The sequence below is a fragment of the Hemiscyllium ocellatum genome, chromosome 3 (assembly GCF_020745735.1).
Source record: "Hemiscyllium ocellatum isolate sHemOce1 chromosome 3, sHemOce1.pat.X.cur, whole genome shotgun sequence".
Taxonomy (NCBI): domain Eukaryota; kingdom Metazoa; phylum Chordata; class Chondrichthyes; order Orectolobiformes; family Hemiscylliidae; genus Hemiscyllium; species Hemiscyllium ocellatum.
The window spans coordinates 107700250-107720059 of NC_083403.1; the positions used below are offsets into that span (position 1 = coordinate 107700250).

The 19810-nt window shown below is 39.1% G+C and overlaps 1 protein-coding gene across 1 annotated transcript in view; it reads right to left on the reverse strand.

Moving 5' to 3' along the window:
• Nucleotides 1-19810, reverse strand: part of LOC132835855 (pecanex-like protein 1) — a 276852-nt gene that overhangs the window by 137932 nt on the left and 119110 nt on the right. Inside the window, exons 15-18 of the mRNA XM_060854954.1 lie at nucleotides 16810-16920; nucleotides 13673-13764; nucleotides 2743-2852; nucleotides 2107-2212 (exon numbers count right to left, since the gene is read on the reverse strand). Coding sequence (XP_060710937.1) covers nucleotides 2107-2212; nucleotides 2743-2852; nucleotides 13673-13764; nucleotides 16810-16920 — 419 coding nt within the window. The remainder of the gene's footprint in view (nucleotides 1-2106; nucleotides 2213-2742; nucleotides 2853-13672; nucleotides 13765-16809; nucleotides 16921-19810) is intronic.

The window sequence follows — 19810 nt, forward strand, 5'->3', positions numbered from 1 at the left end:
CATCACAGTATACCTTCACTGTACCATCATTAGGGCAAGTGTATCCTTCCTTAAATACAGAGACCAAAACTGTGCACAGTGGACACACCAAAGCTTTGCATAACTGAAAGACTTCTTTATTTCTGCAATCCAATCCCTTGCAAAGACCTACATGGTACTTGTCTTTCTGATTGCTTGCTGCATCTGCATGCTTTTTTTTGTGTTCCTTATATGATCTTACCCAAAGGTCTGAAAGTATCAATGTTTAGAAGTTTCATTGTTTCTGTTTTCATCACTAATAATAGTTGGTAAATAGCTGAAGCTCCAGCACTTATCCTTACAGCATTCAACTAAGTATATGCTATCAATTTGAAAACTGCGTTTTATCCCTCCTCTCTGGTTCCTGTTCATTAACCAGTCTCCTATTTTCGTTAATACATTTTACACCACTTCCATAAGACTTTATTTTTGCTTCTCAATATTTTTTGTGCGATCTGATTGAATGTTTACTACAACTGTGAGTTACATCCTTAAAAAAATTAATACATTTGTAAAATGTGACTTCCATTTTCCTATGTTAACTTTGTGCTTTTTATGGGTATTTTTAAGACTTCCTTAATAATAGATTTCAGCATTTTTGTGATGATTGATGCCAGGCTAACTGGTTAATTCCCTTCGATCTCTCTTAAGCGGCCATGTTACGTTTACTAACTTCTAAACTGAAGGTACTGTTTCAGGATCCATATAATTTTAGAAAATTATAAGCAGTGCATGCACCGTCTCCATGCTTTGGAATCCTAGGATAGCTTATATCAGTCCTTAGGGGTTTCTGTAGTTCCTTACGTTTCTGTTTTTTTAAAATTTTCTGATCAACCTGATCAAAAATGTTATCACACACCTTTGGAGCAGATGGGACTTGAATCTAAGCCTCCTGGTCCAGAGGTAGGGACACAATTACCAAGTTATAACAGCCTTTTCCTTAAATTCTTGCAGAATATTTCCCTGCTAATCGTAATTATATTCAACACCTCACTCTTACTGACCCCTTGGTTCCTCTCTAATAATGGTATGTAATTTGTGTCTTCCACTGTCAAGACAGACAAAATATTTATTCAAACTGTCTACAAATTCCTCATTGCCCCATGATAATTTCTCCTGCTTTGCCTCTATTCATTTTTAAAGTTTTTTTAATATTCCTGGGTAGCTTAATCTTGTATTCTGTTTTTTTCTCCTTATATGAATTCTTTGATTGTTCGCTGGTTTCTAAAACAGTCAGAGTCCTCAGGGTTAGTATTATTCCATGAGCCTTCTCTGTTAATCTAATATTATTCCCTAGTAAGCCACAGTTTGGTCTTTGTTCCTGAGATTTTGATAAATAGAATGTATTCTTGATAAACATTTTGAATTGTGTCTATAATATTTTTCATTATTTATTTACAACCAATTTAGTCTATTTACCCAATCGATTTTAGACAGCTCTCCCCTCAGACCAATGTTATTGACTTATTTACTTTTAAGGTGCTGGTTTAGGGCTGAAGCACATCACTTTTAAACTTAATGTGGAATTCAATCATTTTCCCCAGCATATCTTTTACGAGGAGATTACTAATTAAACATATCTCATTACAATAACTATATCAGAATTAGCTTATTCTTTGGTTTGAGAGATTTGCAGTTTTTCCTAAACTGTATTCTTTCTGTGTAAGACATCACCCCAAATAGCCTAGCTCTCATTTTAAAGTTATAGCCTCTTGTTCTAACTTTCCCCTAAACTGTTCTAAGCTATTTCAGAGGAAATAGTTTTTCCCTATTTACTCTTCTAAAAACTCCTTATTCAGTTTAAACACTTCAGCTAAGTCATTGACCTTTAATCATGTTTGTTTATGTGATTAGGAGCCAAGTCAATGCAATTGCCATGTAATGTAATACAATGCAATTTAATTTAGCCCTTTGAGCCCCTGTACCATTCTGTTTTGGACTGTGGAATAAAACTGCAGTCTTGTTGTGAAAGTGAGTGAGGAGATTCAACTCTACAATGTAACTGAAATATATATTATCTTAAAGCATCAAAACAGCACTGTTGTCAAATCATTATATTGATTATTGACAGTGAGAAGGAGCATATACCACAGAATTCCTCAGCTTTTCAGGAAGAACATCTTTGCTTTCTGACAGAGGATGCTCAGGATTCTGGACGTCCAACTCATTGAACAATTTAGAGCGAATTAGGGACCTGTAGCAAAATAAAGCATCCAATCACATAGCAGCATGGAAAAGCAAACTTATTTACATAATCCAATTGAATCAGTTACTTGAGGCTTTTGTATAATAATTTCACCAGATTTAGAATCTAAAAGAAAAAGAAGATTTCACCAGATATGTTCCATGTCCTTGATACCGAACAAAAAGAAATTCCAAGAGCTCCAACTGACTCACAGCATTCATTGCCTTTTAGAAAAGGAGACTGTGTTCTAGATTTCCATGACCTTTTTTATTGTGTTGACAGGTTATTGACCAAAAACATTAAATCTGTTTGTCATTCCATACGTGCCACCAGGCCAGCTAAGTATTTCCAGCATTTTCTGTTTTTAGTTACCTTCCTTCATTACAGAATTACTCCTGCATCAATGCATCCATTAGCAAATTAACTTGGGGAATCAATCTGATATGAAACCAAAATTTCGTTTGGACAGATAGTTGCCTGAATCTCTTATTACCTCTCAATGAGTAATGATTGTTAAAATTCTTATCAAAATAACTTACACCAAGGCAGCTGGTTCACTGCTTTGTCTGCTGAGGTGATAGGAACAAGCAACCAGCAGTCCACAGTAAGCTGAAAATAACACTGGAATATGCTGAGCATCCCATGGTACCTGCAATACAAGAGAGATAGATTACAGTGCCACTTCTTTCATCAAATGTCCAATAGCACTCTTCCCACTTTACATCTTAAGTGGAATCTTCAACTTGAAAGCACCTCAATTATATAAATGAGTCATTTGGAGCACTATAAACTTAAAGGTGACCAAATCATGTCAATTAAAGGGATGAATAAATCTCTATTGATAAATTATTGGTTACAGTGTGGTACTAATAATGCCAAAGTCATGGCTTCAATCTCTGTAAGCTAGATAATTATGGGGTGACTTTAATCTGCATATAGATCGGACAAATCAATTCAGTAACAATACTGTAGAGGATGAATTCCTGGAGTATTAAGAGATGGTTTTCTGCATCAATACATTGAGGATCCAAGTAGAGAACAGGCGATCCTAGACTGGGTATAGTTAATGAGAAAGGAATAAATGGCACTCTAGCTGGGGGAGGCCCCTTGTGGGAAGAGTAACCATTGTATAATAGAATTTTTCATTAATGTAGAGAGTTATATTGTTGATTCTGAGACAAGGTCCTGAATTTAAATAGAGAAAACTATGATGGTATAAGGGTGTGAACTGGCTAAGTTAGGGAATATTACTTAAAGAGATGGCAGTGGATAGACGATGACAAACAGTTAAAGGATGCATGAACTGCAACAATTGTTCCTTCCTATCTAGCAGAAATATAAAACAGGGAAAATGGCCTGGCTAACAAGGGAAATGACGGATAGTACTAGACAGATAGGGGAAGGAATATACAAGTTAGCTAGAAAGAGCAGAAATCATGAGAACGGGGAGCAGTTTAGATTTTGATAAAGGAGGACAAAGGGATTGATTAAGAGGACAAAAGTAGAGTACGGGAGTATGCTTGCAGGAACATACAAACTAACGGTGAAAGTACCTTTAGGAATGTGAAGAGTAAAGTTTAGTGAAGTCAAATGGAGGTCCCTTACAATCAGAAGCAGGGGACCTTATAATGGGAAACAAAGAGGTGGCACACCATATTTTATGCACATATTAAAAATATATTTTGTTTCTGTATTCCCAAAGTAGGACACAAATACTGTTCCAAAAATTGCAAATCATGGTGCAGTGAGAAAAAGAAACGGAAGGAAATCAGTATTATTGGGAAAATGGTGGGATTACAGGCTGCAAGTGAGACAAAGTCTTTTCCCTGGGGTCAGGGAGTCCAGAACTAGATGGCATAGGTTTAGGGTGCGAGGGGAAAGATATAAAAGAGACCTAAGGGGCAAGGTTTTCATGCAGAGGGTAGTACGTGCATGGAATGAACTGCCAGAGTATGTGGTGTAGAGTATAATTGCAACATTTAAGAGGCATTTGGATGGGTATATGAATAGGAAGAGTTGGGAGGAATATGGGCCGGGTGCTGACAGGGGGACTAGATTGGGTTGGGATGCTTCCATGGTGTACATCTCTAGGACTCTATGCTCAAGATCTAATAATCTACAGTCCAGAGTACTTAAGGAAGTGGCCCTCGAAGTAGTGGATGCATTACTGGCCAACTTCCAAGATTCTATGGACTCTGGAACATTTGCCATGGATTAGATGGTAGCTAATGTAACCCCTCTATTTAAAAACAAAGGAGCTACAAAGACTTGCCTGACGTTGGTAGTAAGGAAAGGTGCATGACCAAGTGCATTAGTCAGGGGTAAATGTGGGGAATGGGTTTGGAGGGATACTCTTCAGAGGATCGGTGTGGACTTGTTGGGCTGAAGAGCCTGTTTCCAAACTTGCAGTTTCTAAGATGCTAAGTGCTAAAGTCCACCAAAAACAATAGCAGAACTCTTAGAAATCAGTGACAATATCAGATGGAGTCAGCATGAACTTACAGAAGGAAAATCCTGCTTGACAAATTTACTGGGATTTTTTGAGGATGTAATTAATAGAATTGCTAAGATGGAACCAGTGGATCTGGTTTCTGTGGATATTCAGAAGGTGTTTGATAAGGTTCCAGAATTGAGATTTGTATGTAAAATTAAAGTGCATGTGATTGGTGTAATGTACTGACATGGAGAGAGAACTGGTTGGCAGACAGAAAACAAAAGTAGGAATAAATAGGTCATTTTTTGAGTGGCAGCCAATTTTTACCGAGGACCCCAGCTATTCATGAAACAAATCAATGATTTAAATGAGGGAACCAAATGCAATATCTTCAAGTTTGCAGATGACAAAAAAGCTGGGTGAGAGGATGAACTGTGAGAAAGGTGCTATCACACTTAGTAGGAAGTTAATCTCATCCAAGATGGATAGGAAAAAATTGTGACTGTAAGTGCTGCTCCTTTTTTGAGGTATTTTAGATGTTGGAGCTGATTTCTTCAAATTTCATGAGCAATAATTACTGTTTTATAAGCTGTTGCATTGTTTTGGAACTTTGGGGGAGCAAGATCAAAACAACAGCACTTTAAAAAGGAGGAAGAGAGACAAAACCTACACTGCTCTCTGACACAGCAGTGAATCTGCACAGCTACTGCCTTTGTTGTTTGAGTTCAAATATCTCTAGACATCAGAGTGTATCTAAGAAAAGTTAATGAACAGTGAAATTCACAGCTGACCTTGGAGGAACCTGTGTGGGAGAGCTCACAGCACTGGAAAAGCTAAGTACATAGTTTTTAAGTGTAACTTTGCTGTAAATTTACAATAGTGAGCAGAGTGGGTTATTTTTTGATCGTATATTTTATTGAGATCTGTCTTTGATTAAATTTTAAATATATAAAACATAGGTAATAAGTTAGCCTGTAGCAGTGTTTTTTAGAGCAGTAAGATCGTGCTATTTTCTGAATCTGTAGATTGTTAAGGTGCAAATATGGCCTTTAGTTGAGTGATGTTTTCATCCTGTCAGATGTGGGAGATTGAGGAGAGTTTCCATGTTACTGATGATTATGTCAGCAGTAAGTGTCTTCGGTTGTGAATCCTATCATATCGTATGGATCAGTTGGAGTGGCAGTTAGACACAATGAGGAATTTACAGGAGCTGGGAGTGTGATAGATCGTAGTTATAGGAAGGGAGAAAAACTGCAGATACAGTCAGGTAGGTGGGTTACCTCCAAGAAAGGTAGGAAAGGGAGGCAGGTTATACAGGAGTCTCCTGTGGCTAACCCCATCTCAAACACGTGTGCGGTTTTGGATAATGGAGAGGGGGTGATGAACTCTCAGGGGAATGTAGCACGAACAGCCACGTTTCTGGTACTAAGATTGGCTATAATGTAACAAGGCGCATGTTAGGTTCCAAGCGATCGATTGTGATAGGGATCTCTCTAGTTAGAGGCACAGACAAATATTTGTGCGGCCAGCAGCAAGAAATCAAAATGGTGTGCTGCCTCCCTGGTGCCAGGATCAAGGATATTTCCAAGACAGTGCAGAATATTCTCAAAGGGGAGTGGGACTATCAGAAGGTTGTTCTACACATTGGAACTAATGACATGGAAAGGAAAAAGGATGAGATTCTGAAGGGAGAATATAGGAAGTTAGGAAAGAATTTAAAAAGGAAGCCCTCGAGAGTAGTAACATCTGGATTTTGCCTGATGCTACAAGCTGATGAGGGTAGGATTAGAAGGATAGGGCAGCTGAGAAACTGCTGCAGGAGAGAAGGGTTCACATTTTTGGATTATTGGAATCTCTTCTGGGGTAGAAGTGACCTGTACAAGAAGGATGGATTGCACCTGAACTGGAAGGGTCTGTTATACTGGCAGGGAGATTTGCTGGAGCTGTTCGGGAGGATTTAAATGAGTCAGGTGTGGAGGGGTGGGTGGAGGGACCCAGGGAGATAATGAGAAAAGAGATCAGTCTGAGACTGACACAGTTGGGAAAGGGAGCCAGTCAAACAGTCAGGGCAGGCAGGAACAAAGCAGAGAATGACATAGGACTGATAAATTAAACTGCATTTATTTCAATGTAAAAGGCCAAAACAGAGAAGGCAGATGAACTCAGGACATGGTTAGGAACACGGAACTGGGGAATCATAGCAATTCCCGATACATGGTTCAGGGATGAACATGACTGGCAGCTTAATATTCCAGGGTGCAAATGATATAAGGAGGATAGGAAGGGGGGCAAGAGAGGACAGGAGAGGAGAGGGAGTGGTGTTTTTGAAGAGATAACATTACAGCTGTACTTGGGGAAGATATTCCTGTGAGTACATCAAGTACGTTATTTGGGTGGAACTGAGAAGAAAGAAAAGGATGATCACCTTTTGGGATTGTACTACAGACCACCAATATTCAGCAGGAAATTGAGAAACAGATTTGTAAAGAGATATCGATTATCTGTAAGAATAATGGGGTGGTTATGGTAGTTTAACTTTCCAAACATAGACTGGGACTGCCATAGTGTTAAGGATTTCGATAGAGAGGAATTTGTTAGGTGTGTACAATAAAATTTTCTGATTCAGTATGTGGATGTACCTATCAGAGAAGGCACAAAATATGACCTACTCTTGAGAAATAAGGCAGGGCAAGTGACTGAGGCGTCAGTGGGGGAGCACTTTGGGGCAAGTGACCAGTATTCTATTGGTTTTAAAATAATGATGGAAAAGAATAGACCAGGTCTAAAAGTTAAGGTTCTAAATTGGAGGAAGGCCAATTTTGATGGCATGAGGCAAGAACTTTCAAAAGTTGATCATGGAGGGATAATCACAGATAAAAGGATGGCTGGTAATGGGAGCCTTCAAAAGTGAGATAATGAGAGTTCAAAGATTGTACGTTCTTGTTAGAGTGAAAGGCAAGGCTGGTAGGTGTAGGGGATGCTGAATGATGAAAGAAATTGAGGTTTTGGTCAAGGAAAACAAGGAAGCATATGTCCGGTATGGACAGCAGAGATCGAGTGGATCCTTAGGAGAATATAAAGGAATAGGAGTTTACTTAAGGAGGAAATCAGGAGGTCAAAAAGGTGATATGACATAGCTTTGGCAAATTGGGCTAAGGAGAATCCAAAGGGATTCTATAAATACATTAAGGACAAAAGGGTAATTAGGGAGAGAATAGAAATCCTCAAGGAAGGCAGCCTATTTATGGAACTGCAGGGGATGCAGGAGATACTAAGCAAGTATTTTGCATCAGTGTTTACTATAGAAAAGAACATGGAAGATATAGAATGTGGGGAAATAGATAGTGACATCTTAAGAAATGTCGATATTACAGAGGAGATGGTGCTGGGTGTCTTAAAACTCAAAGGTGGATAAATCCCCAGGACCTGATCAAGTGTACCCTAGTATTCTGTGGCAAGCTAGGGAAGAGATTGATGGGCCCCTTGCTGAGAGATTTGTATATCAATAATCATAGATGAGGTGCTAGAAGACTGGAGGATGGATAACATGGTGCCACTATTCAAGAAAAGTTGTAAGGAAAGCCAGCAGCTATAGACCAGTGAGTTTAACATCAGTGGTGGACAAGTTGTTGGAGAGAATCCTGAAGGACAGGATTTAGATGTATTTGAAAAGATAAGGACTGATTACGGATAGTGCGTGGGAAATCATGTCTCATTAACATGATTGAGTTTTTTGAAGTAACAAAGATGATTGATAAGGGAAGAGCGGTGGACACGTTCCATATAGACTTCAGTAAGGCTTTCAACAAGGGTCCTCATGGTAGACTGGTTACCAAGGTTAGATGGAATACTGGGAGAACTAGCCATTTAGACAGAACTGGCTCAATGGTAGAAGACAGATGGTGGTGGTGGACAGTTTCTTCAAACTGGAGGCCTGTGACCAGTGGTGTGCCACAAGAATTGGTGCTGGGTCCACTGCTTTTTGTCACTGCTTTGGAGGAGAACATAGCAGGTATAGTTAGTAAGTTTACAGATGACACCAAAATTGGAGGTGCAGTAGAAGAAGGTTATCTCAGAGTACAATGGGATCTTGATCAGATGGACCAATGGGCCAAAGAGTTTAAATTAGATAAATGTGAGATGCTGCATTTTGGAAAGGCAAATCAGAGCAGGACTTACACACTTAATGATAAAGTCCTAGGGAGTGTTGCTGAACAAAGAGACTTTGGAGTGCAGGTTCATAGCTCCTTGAAAGTAGAGTTGAGGGTAGATAGGATAGTGAAGGTGTTTGGTACGCTTTCCTTTATTGGTCAGAGTATTGAGTATAGGAGTTGGGAGGACACGTTGTGTCTATATAGGACATTGGTTAGGCCATTTTTGGAATATGGTGTGCAATCTGGTCTCCCTCCTATTGGAAGGATGTTGTTAAATTTGAATGGGTTCAGAAAAGATTTACATGGATGTTGCCAGGCTTGGAGGATTTTAGCTCTGGGGTGAGGCTGAATAGGCTGGGGCTGTTTTCCCTGGAGCGTCGGAGGCTGAGGGATGACCTTATAGAGGTTTACAAAGTCATGAGGGGCATGAATAGGGTAAATAGACAAGGTCTTTTCCCTGGGGTGGGGGAGTCCAGAACTATTTGGCATAGGTTTAGGGTGAGAGGGGAAAGATTTAAAAGGGACCTAAGGGGCAACGTTTTCACAGAGAGCATGGTGCATGTTTGGAATGAGCTGCCAGAGGAAGTAGTGGAGACTGGTATAATTACAACATTTAAAAGGCATCTGGATGGGTATATGAATAGGAAGTGTTTAGAGAGATATGGGTCAAGTGCTGGCAAATGGGACTAGATTAGTTTAGGCTATCTGGTCGGCATCGATGAATTGCTTCCGTGTTGCACTTCTCTATGACTGTTTGACTCTATTACTAGAGACTGATGATCGATCAAATTCCTGAAGGACAACGAACTCACTGAAAACAAACTGTAAAACGTGGTATTTCCTGGGTACTCTACTGTGACAACACCACAACAGAACTTATTTCATTCAGAGACACCACCAAGAGCTGGATGCACAGTGTCCTGTTGTGCAGAAAAGGACTTGATTTAAGAGGCATTAATGGAGACAGGAAATAAAATAATTAACAGCACAATATGGTTGATGAGCCAAATTCCAGTGGCAGGAAAGGAAGGGAGATATAAAACAAGCTTACGGCTGTTCAAGGCAGAAGAACCCAATGAAAGAGACTGAGATCAATTCTTCGGAAGGCTGCCTAAAGCTGAGACTTCAAGAAGGACTATCCTTGCACCAGGCTTGATCAACTGGAGGACAAATGGGGAATACTGCATGCACACACACTAGAATCGTTTAGTTTATGTAACTATGATATTTTGTTATTAGATTGTTCTTAGTGTAATAAAGCATTGTGATTGTTCAAACGGAAATTGGTGTGTCGAGGTTGTTACTCGATATCATTCCAAGTACTTGGGACACCCTTCCACACAGCAGTGTGATTTGGACAAGTTGAGTGAGGGGGCAAATACATGGTAGATAAAGTATAATGTGGATAGATGTGATAGATGTCCACTTTGATAGCAAAAACAGTAAAGAGGATTATTTTTTGAATGTGATAGATTGGGAAAGGGGGAAGTGCAACGGGATCTGGGTGTTGCGTACCAGTCACTGAAAGTTGCAGCAGGCTGTGAAGATGGGAAATGGTATGTTGGCCTTCATAGCGAGTGGATTTGAGTACATAAGCAGGATGTCTTGCTGCAATTCTACAGGGTCTTGGTAAGATGTGGAGTATCGTGTGTAGTTTTTTCACTCCTTATCTGAGGATCGATTTCCTAGCTATGGAGGGAGTCTAATAAATGTTTACCAGACTGATTCCTGGGGTGTCAGGATTGACCCATGAAGGACTGGATCAGTTAGGCGTTTAAAAAAATGAAGCGGGGAAAGGGGGAAATCTCATAAAATTATAACAGGTATAGACAGAGTAAACACTGGAAGGATGTTTCCGATGACCACGAGCCTGGGCCCAGTCCATAACTAGGGTCATCAGTCTAAGGATAAAAGGTAGGCCTTTTAGGACTAAAATAAAGAGAAATTTGTTCACCCAGACAATGGTAGGCCTATGGAATTCTCTGCCATGGAAACCATTAATGTTTTCAAGAAGGGGATAGATATAGTTCTTTAGGTTAAAGGAAACAAAGAGTATGAGGCAAAAGTGCAAACTGGGTACTGAGTAAGAATATCAGCCATCATCATACTGAATGGCAGAGCAGGCTTGAAACGCCAAATAGCCTTATCCTTTTCCTACTTTCTAAGCTCCTATGTTTCTCATTGTTGGTGTCCAAGTCAGCTCTTAACTCCTCTACCTTTAGGTCAAAATAGCTTGAGTCCCACTTTCTCCAGAGATATGGCATAACATGTTCAGACAGGTTAATTACAAGCATAAAACAGACTGGAACAGACTAGAGGATGGAAGATAAACTTTCTAGGAGTGACAGATTAGATATTGAAATGTTCTCTTCCCCAGAAAGTGTAATGCATTACTGATTAATGTTGTAGGTGCTGATTCTCCGTAGGTCTTCAAGAGACCTACAAGAGGGATGTAGACCGGTTCTTAATTGGGGCAGAGATTACATCATATAGAAAGTTCAGTTTTATAGACAACATCTACATCTTGCAATCTCTTGGGCTGAATTCAAATACTTGAGGATCATCACTGCTTTCTGGATAAGAGCTTTCTTCCAAATCCCTTATTTGATTTTTTATTGAACTCCTTATCTTGAATGGCATTAGTTTTGTTCTCCTTCACAATTGCAAACACTTGATCTGTGTCTATTCAAAATCTTCCATAATTTTAAAGACCTCAATGAGATTACCCCTCAATCTTGTCTTTTTAGGTAGAAAGACACCCAGCCTGTTCTTTATCTCCTGATATCTCCTCATTTCTGATATCATCCCTGCAAATATTTTTGCATCTCAATTGGTGCCTTCATTTTTATTTTGCAATTTATCGATTTACACCCCTCCCAATTAAACTCCAACTCATACTCTGACTGATTGATAAGCCTCCCAGTTTATAAGCACAATGATATGTACTTGACATCGGATTTCCAGCTCCTCCTACATTCCCTGATTTAAACCCCTCCCAGTGTACACCCCTTGTGTTAACATCTCCCAATTTACACAACATACTTTAAGTTCATTCCAGTGCTTCCCATGCCTTACTTTTGAGCAGAATGGTGGTTCAGGCACTGCTGCCACTCAGCATTTATGACCTGGGTTTGATACCAGTCTCAAGCAATTGCTTGTGTGGAGTTTGCACATTCTGCCCTGAAGAATTCCTGAAGGGCTTATGCCCGAAACGTCGATTCTCCTTCTCCTTTGATACTGCCTGACTGGCTGCGCTTTTCCAGCAACACATTTTTAAGCTTACATTCTGCCCATGAGTTTCTGCAAGAGTTTCCTCCAGGTGCTCCAGTTTCCTCCCTCTGTCCAAAGATGTGCATGTCAGGTGGATTGGCTGTGGGACATGCAGAGTTACAGGGATAGGACCGGTGTGTGTGGGATGCTCTTTGGAGGGACGGTGTGGACCCGATGAGCTAAATGGCCTGTTTCCACACTATAGGGATTATAGGATTCATTGGACAGAAAAGGGTGTAAAACCGGTTGCCAATATTCTAACTCATTTCCTGCTCCAAACCAAGACTTATTCACCCCTCCCACCCCACTCCACCCCCTCCCCCCACAACCCCCGTGCTGGAGTTTTCAGAAAGGTATCAGAGAAGGCTAATGAGGGCAATGCTGTTGACGTGATCCTAAAGGAATTTATCATAGTGCCGCACAACAAACTGGCGGGTAAAGTTAGAGCTCAAGAATAAAATGAATATTAGAAAGATGGAATCAAAGTGCGTGAATGACAAGAAACAGAATGAACTAATTAATGATATTTTTCAGATTGGAGGCTGAGGATAAAGGCTGAGTTCCCAGGAGTTGACATTAGAATCCTTGCTCTTTCTGAGCAAGGCCATATTAATGACCTAGACCTTGATCTACAAAGGCAGAATTTCAACAGTGGCAGATGATATGAAACTTGGAAGTATTGTGAACTGTGAGGAGATAAACATGTTGGTGAAATGGGCAGAAATTTGACAGAGAAAATTCAATGCAGTGAAATGTGAAATGATTCATTTTAATGGAAACAGTGCAGAGTGGAATACAAAACAAAGTGTACAATTCTAAAGGGGATACTGGGAAGAGAAACCGGGGTGTAGGTGTGCAAAAATCAATGAAGGTGATCAGGCAGGTTCAGAAACCAACTAATAAACCATACTGCATGCTAGACTTTATTAATAGAAACACAGATTACATAAGGAAGAAAGTTATCGCAAACTTGTGTAGAATTATTTTGGCCTCATCTGCTGAATAAGGTCCAATTGTGGGCACCTCACTAAAGGAAGGAATTAAAGGCACAAGAAAGGTTGTAGAAAAGATTCACAAGCATGGTTCTAGGGAGTGGAACTTCAGTATGCAGATGGTTTGGAAAGTTGGGAGTGTTTTCCTTGGAGAAGAGATGGTTAGGAGGAGGTATGATAAAAATATTCAAAGTCATGACAGCTTGCATAGAGTAAATAAGGAATATTATTTCTATTGGAGGAAGAAAACATAGATTTAGGGTTAATTAGCAGAGAAGCAAAGGCAACTTATGAAAGAACTTTTGTGTGCAGTAAATGGTTAGGATGTGGAATGCATTGCTGGAGACAGTGATAGATTCAATTGAAGCATTCAAAGGATATTGAATTATTATTTGAAATGAAAAATATGCAGGGCTATAGGAAGAAGGTGAGGGAGTAAGAGTAGACGAATTGCTTCTTTGGAGAGTTGCACAGGCTGAATGGCCTTCTGCTGTACTGTAACCATCCTGTAATTTATATAAGCTTCAACAACGTTACTGTTTCAGTTTTTTTCTATTTGCTGATTTTAATTCCATGTTTCCATATTAGCCTTAGCTCAAACATACAATTAAGAGCTTACCTTTATAGTGCCAATACATAAAGCATACAGCAGCGTTACAGCAAGTAAACTGCGAGAAAAGCCATACAGTGATGAGATTAGCCCTGTTGTAGCTGAAAGACACAGGTATGGATGTTATGTTATTGTTAAATGTCACAAAATTCTCCACAGCCAATAATCATCACCGCATTCCCTCTAGAGAAGCATCAACTGTGTTAGCTACAACCACATTTCCCCAGGCCCTTGTGGAACAGAGGTGCACAAAGGAAATCCAAATACACTTGCATAAAGCAAATTCATTGCAATAAAGTAAGTGTGAGGTAGTTAACTTCAACAGGAAGAATAAATATATCACATAATTGTTTGGATAATAAATGTCTAAATAGGGCAGAGAAGCCGGAGGATCTGAAAGTATTAGTACACAAGTTACTAAAAGTAGTAATGCAGGTTAAGGCCATTAAAAAAGTGAATCAAACAGTGGAGTATTAGGATAGATTTGGAAAGGACAGGATCAATGCTAAATTCATACAAGAACCATTATTAGGTCACACTTGGCATACTGTGCACAATTCTGATCTTCCTTTTATCATCAGGATATAGAAATATTTGAGGAAGTGCAAAACATTTAGAAGAATGACATTAGAACTGGGAATTTAAGACTATTAGAATGGACTGAGCAGGCTAAGACTCTTTTCTCTAGAAAGAAGAAAACCGTGGGGTGGGTTGAAAAATCCTGAAATGCTTAATATGGTAAAATACAGAAGATGTGCAGGGAGATCAAAACTTAGTGTCATGAATTTAAAATGGTCATTAATAAATCCAAAAGAAAATTCAGGAGAAAAGTCTTTACTTTGAATTTTCTACCACAACAATTAATTGAGGTGAATAACATATATGAATTTAAGAGGAACCTAGATAAGTACATGAATGATTAAAAATATCCATCTATTCTTTTATCAATCTGTTTGGATATGTCACAACACACCTTTAGAGACTTAAACCAGAATCTTTTGGCTCAGAATTAGGGCCTATTTCACCACAGGAGTCCCAAGACCTGAACACAATTGCTGGATTCAAAATCCACCACAGAACCTTCCATTGGAATAGGGTGGTTGCTCGGGTGGGACAGGGCTCATGTGGAGCACAAATACCAGTATGCACCTACTAGTCTGACTGAATTGATTTTATGCTATGTATTTGTGGAGGTAATGGCTAATGATATATCTTTAGAATATTAATCCAGAGACCCATGTAATGTTCTGGGGACCTGGGTTCAAATTCCTGCTATTTGAATTTTAATTCAATAAAAATCTGGAATTAAGGGTCTAACAATGACCATGAAACCATTGCTGATTGTTTGGGGAAAAACACTTCTAATTTATTAATATCCTTCAGGGAAGGAAACTGTCGTCCTTATTCGGTCTGGCCTACATCTAACTCCAGACCGCACAGCAAAGTGGTTAACTCTCAAATGCTTCTGGGTGATTAGGGATGGGCATTAAATACTGGCCTGTCCAGCAATACTCACATCCCATGAACAAATTTAACAACAAATTCTATTTTATTTTGAGAACATTATGTCAATACTGCAGTACGTTCACAATTGAAAAGCACACAGTCAATACAGAAAAGATTGCCATTTAATGACAGAAACAAACTTTAAATTGATTAAAGATTCCAATTGGACTGATTGGAAACCTGCAGTCCCCATTACTCATTATCCAGTTTATTACTTGCTTAATAATGGAGAAAAAGATATCAACTAGTTTCAATAGTAGTAACAATCCTGATCAAATGAGATATTATCATGCTGACTCGTTGTAGTTTGGAAGTGGCTCTGACTAATCTGACAGCAATTAGAAAAAGCAATTAGGGAGGGGATGCTTGCCTGGGAATTAGGCTGAGAAAGAATGGCCTAGGCACTAGTTATAGCTTTACAATGGGGCAAATGAGAATACAACAGTGACAGTTCTCTAGATTGCAACACTAGTACAGGATGCTGAAATGTAACATAACCTGAAGTCTACATGAAGCCTTCAGAGCAAATAATTGTCTTCTTACTTTAGAAGATGTGCATTTGGGGTTGATTTGATATACTTCAGTAAAATAGTGAAGGATGTAGATAATGCTTATGTGGGTCATTTATTTTGACTGAATATGCTTGGAAGATGCAAAGATTGATGCTCATGATAACATAAAGGCAGATATGAATTGTATGTTTGGCATCTGTTCTTTTTCCATAGTAATACACTGCCAGCCTGTGCAATGAACACCAATTCAGTGGATTCCTTGAAATAAGAACCAGGTCTGTTTCTGGCCGGAGTTGAGCTCACTTGCACATGGTACCTCATTATTTAAATCAGGACCAAAGTATTCTCAACAAATAGTTTCCACTAGTTAAGGGGCTCAGTGAGATATTTTTCAGTAATTGTCTAAGATTTTAATTGTTCTCTAGTCCTTCCCAGAGATAGTGAAGTGGTGGGTGTCTGTATTGTGAAGCTGAAAGTATCACAACTGAATGGGATAGGTCAGATGAACTGAGGGTTTTTCTATCTTTTCCATTATTCTTAAACATGCATCAATGTGAGATTGCAAAGTTGCACAATACTTTGAACAATAAGCATAGGCTGCAATCATCTTACAATTTCCATATAACAATGACCGCAGCTTTGCAAATGCAATATTCGTACAACAGAAGACAAAATGTACCTTGCTAAATTATTGAGACAGTTTGCTTTCCTTTGTATCAAGAGATGACTCTATGGTAACCCAGGCCTTTTCACACCTCTCAATTACACCTACTTTACATCTCTATCCCTCCTTTACTACCATTAGCATTCCATTTGTCTTTCCCTCTGAACACTCTCACAATCTGTTCCATTCACTCCTCCATCCCTTCTGTTGCATATAAACCAGTTTTCCAGCCCCCATCAGTTCTGAAGAAGAGTCATACCACATTAAATCCATTTCTCTCTCCACAGATGCTGCTCGACCTGCTGAGGTCCTCCAGCATTTTATGCGTTTTTTGTCAGATTTCTAGCATTTGTAGTATTTTGCTTATAAACATGTATTCTAAATTAGACACAATCCAGGGAACATACATTTTAAAGTAGGTTTTTATTTGGTTTATTCAGAAAAAAAACTTGTGTGATACATACCAGATCCACCAAAGATGTGCATATCTATTTGTTCCAACAAGTATGTGAGAAAGGTATTTATTTGTGGAAGAAGACCCAGTAGGAAAATGATAGGGAAACACTGTGTGAACCCTATAACAGAAGATAGAACAAGGTGAAAGCAGCAGGGTAGAGAGTACAAAGAAGGCAAAAGAGTTGAAAAAAAAGCAAGGACAACAGGAATATAACATCTGGTGAGGTAAACAAGAATGGCAATCAAAGTAAGGCAACAGGAATTGAATCATTGAACCTTACAACACAGAAAGAGGCCACATTGACTATTGGTGCTTGAATTGACCCTTTGAAAGAGCTGTCAAATTATGTCCTGAATATCAGATTTTCCCCCCAAAAGCTCTGCAAATTAGAACTCTATGTGTACATATAAAATTGTCTTTTGAAATTCCTATGTAATCTTCCTCAGCGCATTTTTCTACAGCATTCATTGCACAGTAATCAGGTAAAGGGTCTGTGGCTGCTTGTTCTCCATACCCTTAGGGTCAGCACACACAATTCAAACATCTTCTTTCTTAGCTGAGATCATTAAATTCAGTCCCAGTACAGAATTCAAACCAAGGCTTTTCTGGACTGCTTGGGCCAGTATCATGCCAAACAATACAGTTAAATACAATATATGTCATTTTAATTCATTGATCCAACTGAGAAAATATAGATGTGTTTAGTTGAAATCTTTCAGCTTTTTCTGAATTACTCACGAAGGATATGTCACAACATTATTGTTGCTCAGCAGGTGTTAAAAGCCCCAGGACATTCCTTTGTTCTAGAATATCAGCCTTGTCATTTTATATCTATAACACGGTGGTTGCCATGGGTATGTGCAACAGTGTATAACTAAAAGAAATTATTATTGTATGTTCACCGGGAGAAAAGTTAATGCATAATTTGTAAAGCCTTTAGAGGAAGACAGACAGGTAAAACGAATTGCAATCATGTGAGATCATCCTCTCTACAGTTAAGAACTGAGAACTTGAGCTGAGCTATTAGGATGTAGGGAATAAACATCAAGAATTTTCTCTAACCCATCCAAGCCATAGCTGTATTATGGGATATTATGGAGAATAAAGGACAAGTAGGAATAATGGCAATAGAAGTCACAGTGAGGGCAGCAGAATAGTGGACATGGTATGGATAATAGAGGATGCAACAAGGCATCAGGGACAGAAAGCACAGGGAGTATCAACAAGTTTTGCTTCACTGTTCTATGAAAAACTAAGGGAATATGTACTGTCAGAGGGGAAGTACTGTAGAAATACTGCAGTACTGGAAGGGCAGTACCAAGGAACTGCTGCACCATTAAAAAATTGGAGCAGGAGCAGCTGTTCAGTCCAGCAAGCTTGCTCTACCATTCAATATAATCATGGCTGATCCGATTGTGGCTTGAATTCCACTTTCCATACCTATCCCCAAATACCTTTTAGCTCCTTTGTAAGTCAAAAATCTGTCTAACTTGGCCTTAAATATATTCGGTGATAGTTCTCTCTCTCGGGTAGTACATTTCAAAGATTAACAATCTTCTGAGAGAAGAAATTCATCCTCATTTATAGCTTATAAACCAGACCCGTTAATTTGAAACTGTGCCCCCTAATTCTAGATTCACACATGAGTGGAAACATCTTTTCTGAATCAGCTGTGTCAATTCACTCCCCCTCACTCCAGAATCTCATGTGAGTCAATAAGATCATCTTTCATTCTTCTAAACTCCAAAGAGTATAGGTACAGCTTGTTCAATCTTTCATCATAAGGCAAACCTTTCAACTCAAGAATCAACCTAGTGAATCTGCTTTAAGTTTTCTCTCATGCAAATATAAGTCTCATAAAATAAGGAAATCAAAACAGTATGCATTACTTAGGTGTGTTTCATCAATAGCCTTTAGAGATATGCACCCGCTGAAGTTATCATAAAGGATCCACCTCATCAACCTCACCCCTCGCCTCAGGTTAAACTCACCATCAGTCATCACTCTTTAATGAGAGAGCCTATGAATCTCTGGCAACCATACATTTTCCAGATAAGTTTCTTTTATATATTATCCCCAACTTCTACCTTGTAACATTGAGGTAGAACAATCTACTCTCAAACATCAGCAAAAGATGGAAGGTATTGTCAACAGCACAATCAAATGGATACTGAAGCAACTTGTATTCAGACAATATTCAGGTTTGGGCTGATAAGAAACAAATAACATTTGTACCACACAAATGCCAGGCAATGTTCATTCGCATTTGGAGCGAATCCAATCATCACGCATTGACATTCAACTGCACAACCATTGCTGAATTCTCCACTATCACATCCTGAGGGTTAACGCTGACCAGAAATTGAAGCAAACCAGTAATATGTGGCGACATGAACAGGTGAAAGGCTGGAAGTTCCATAGCAAATAACTCATCTCCTGTCTCTCCAGTGACTGCCCATAATCTACATGTCACAATGTGATAGAATATTCCTCACTTGTCTGGATGAATGCAGCTCCAAAAACAATTAATGCTCTAGACAATCCAGAATAAATAACCCACTTGATTGGCGCCCCATCTAATATCTTTAACAATTGCTCCTTCCACCACTGATGCACAGTGGCAATAGTATATATAATTTGTAAATAAGATTTACCACATCAATTCTTCTTGGACAATACCTTCCAAAACTGCAACTTCTACCACACAGATGGACAAGGGTAACAGATACATGGGAACACCACCACTTGAAAGAAACCCCTCAAGTCATTCACCATCATAACTCAGAACTACATCATCATTGCTTTACTGTCTCTAGATCAAATTTTGGGCCAAACTCCATCTCTAATTGCATTGTGGGTGTACCTATACTGCGTGGACTGCAGAGATTCAAAAGGGCAGCTCACCAACATCTTCTCAAGAGCAATTAGGGATGGGCAATAAATGCTGATTAAGTTAGTGGCGCGCACATCCTGTGAATGAATAGAAAAAATATTTCAATGACCTGAAA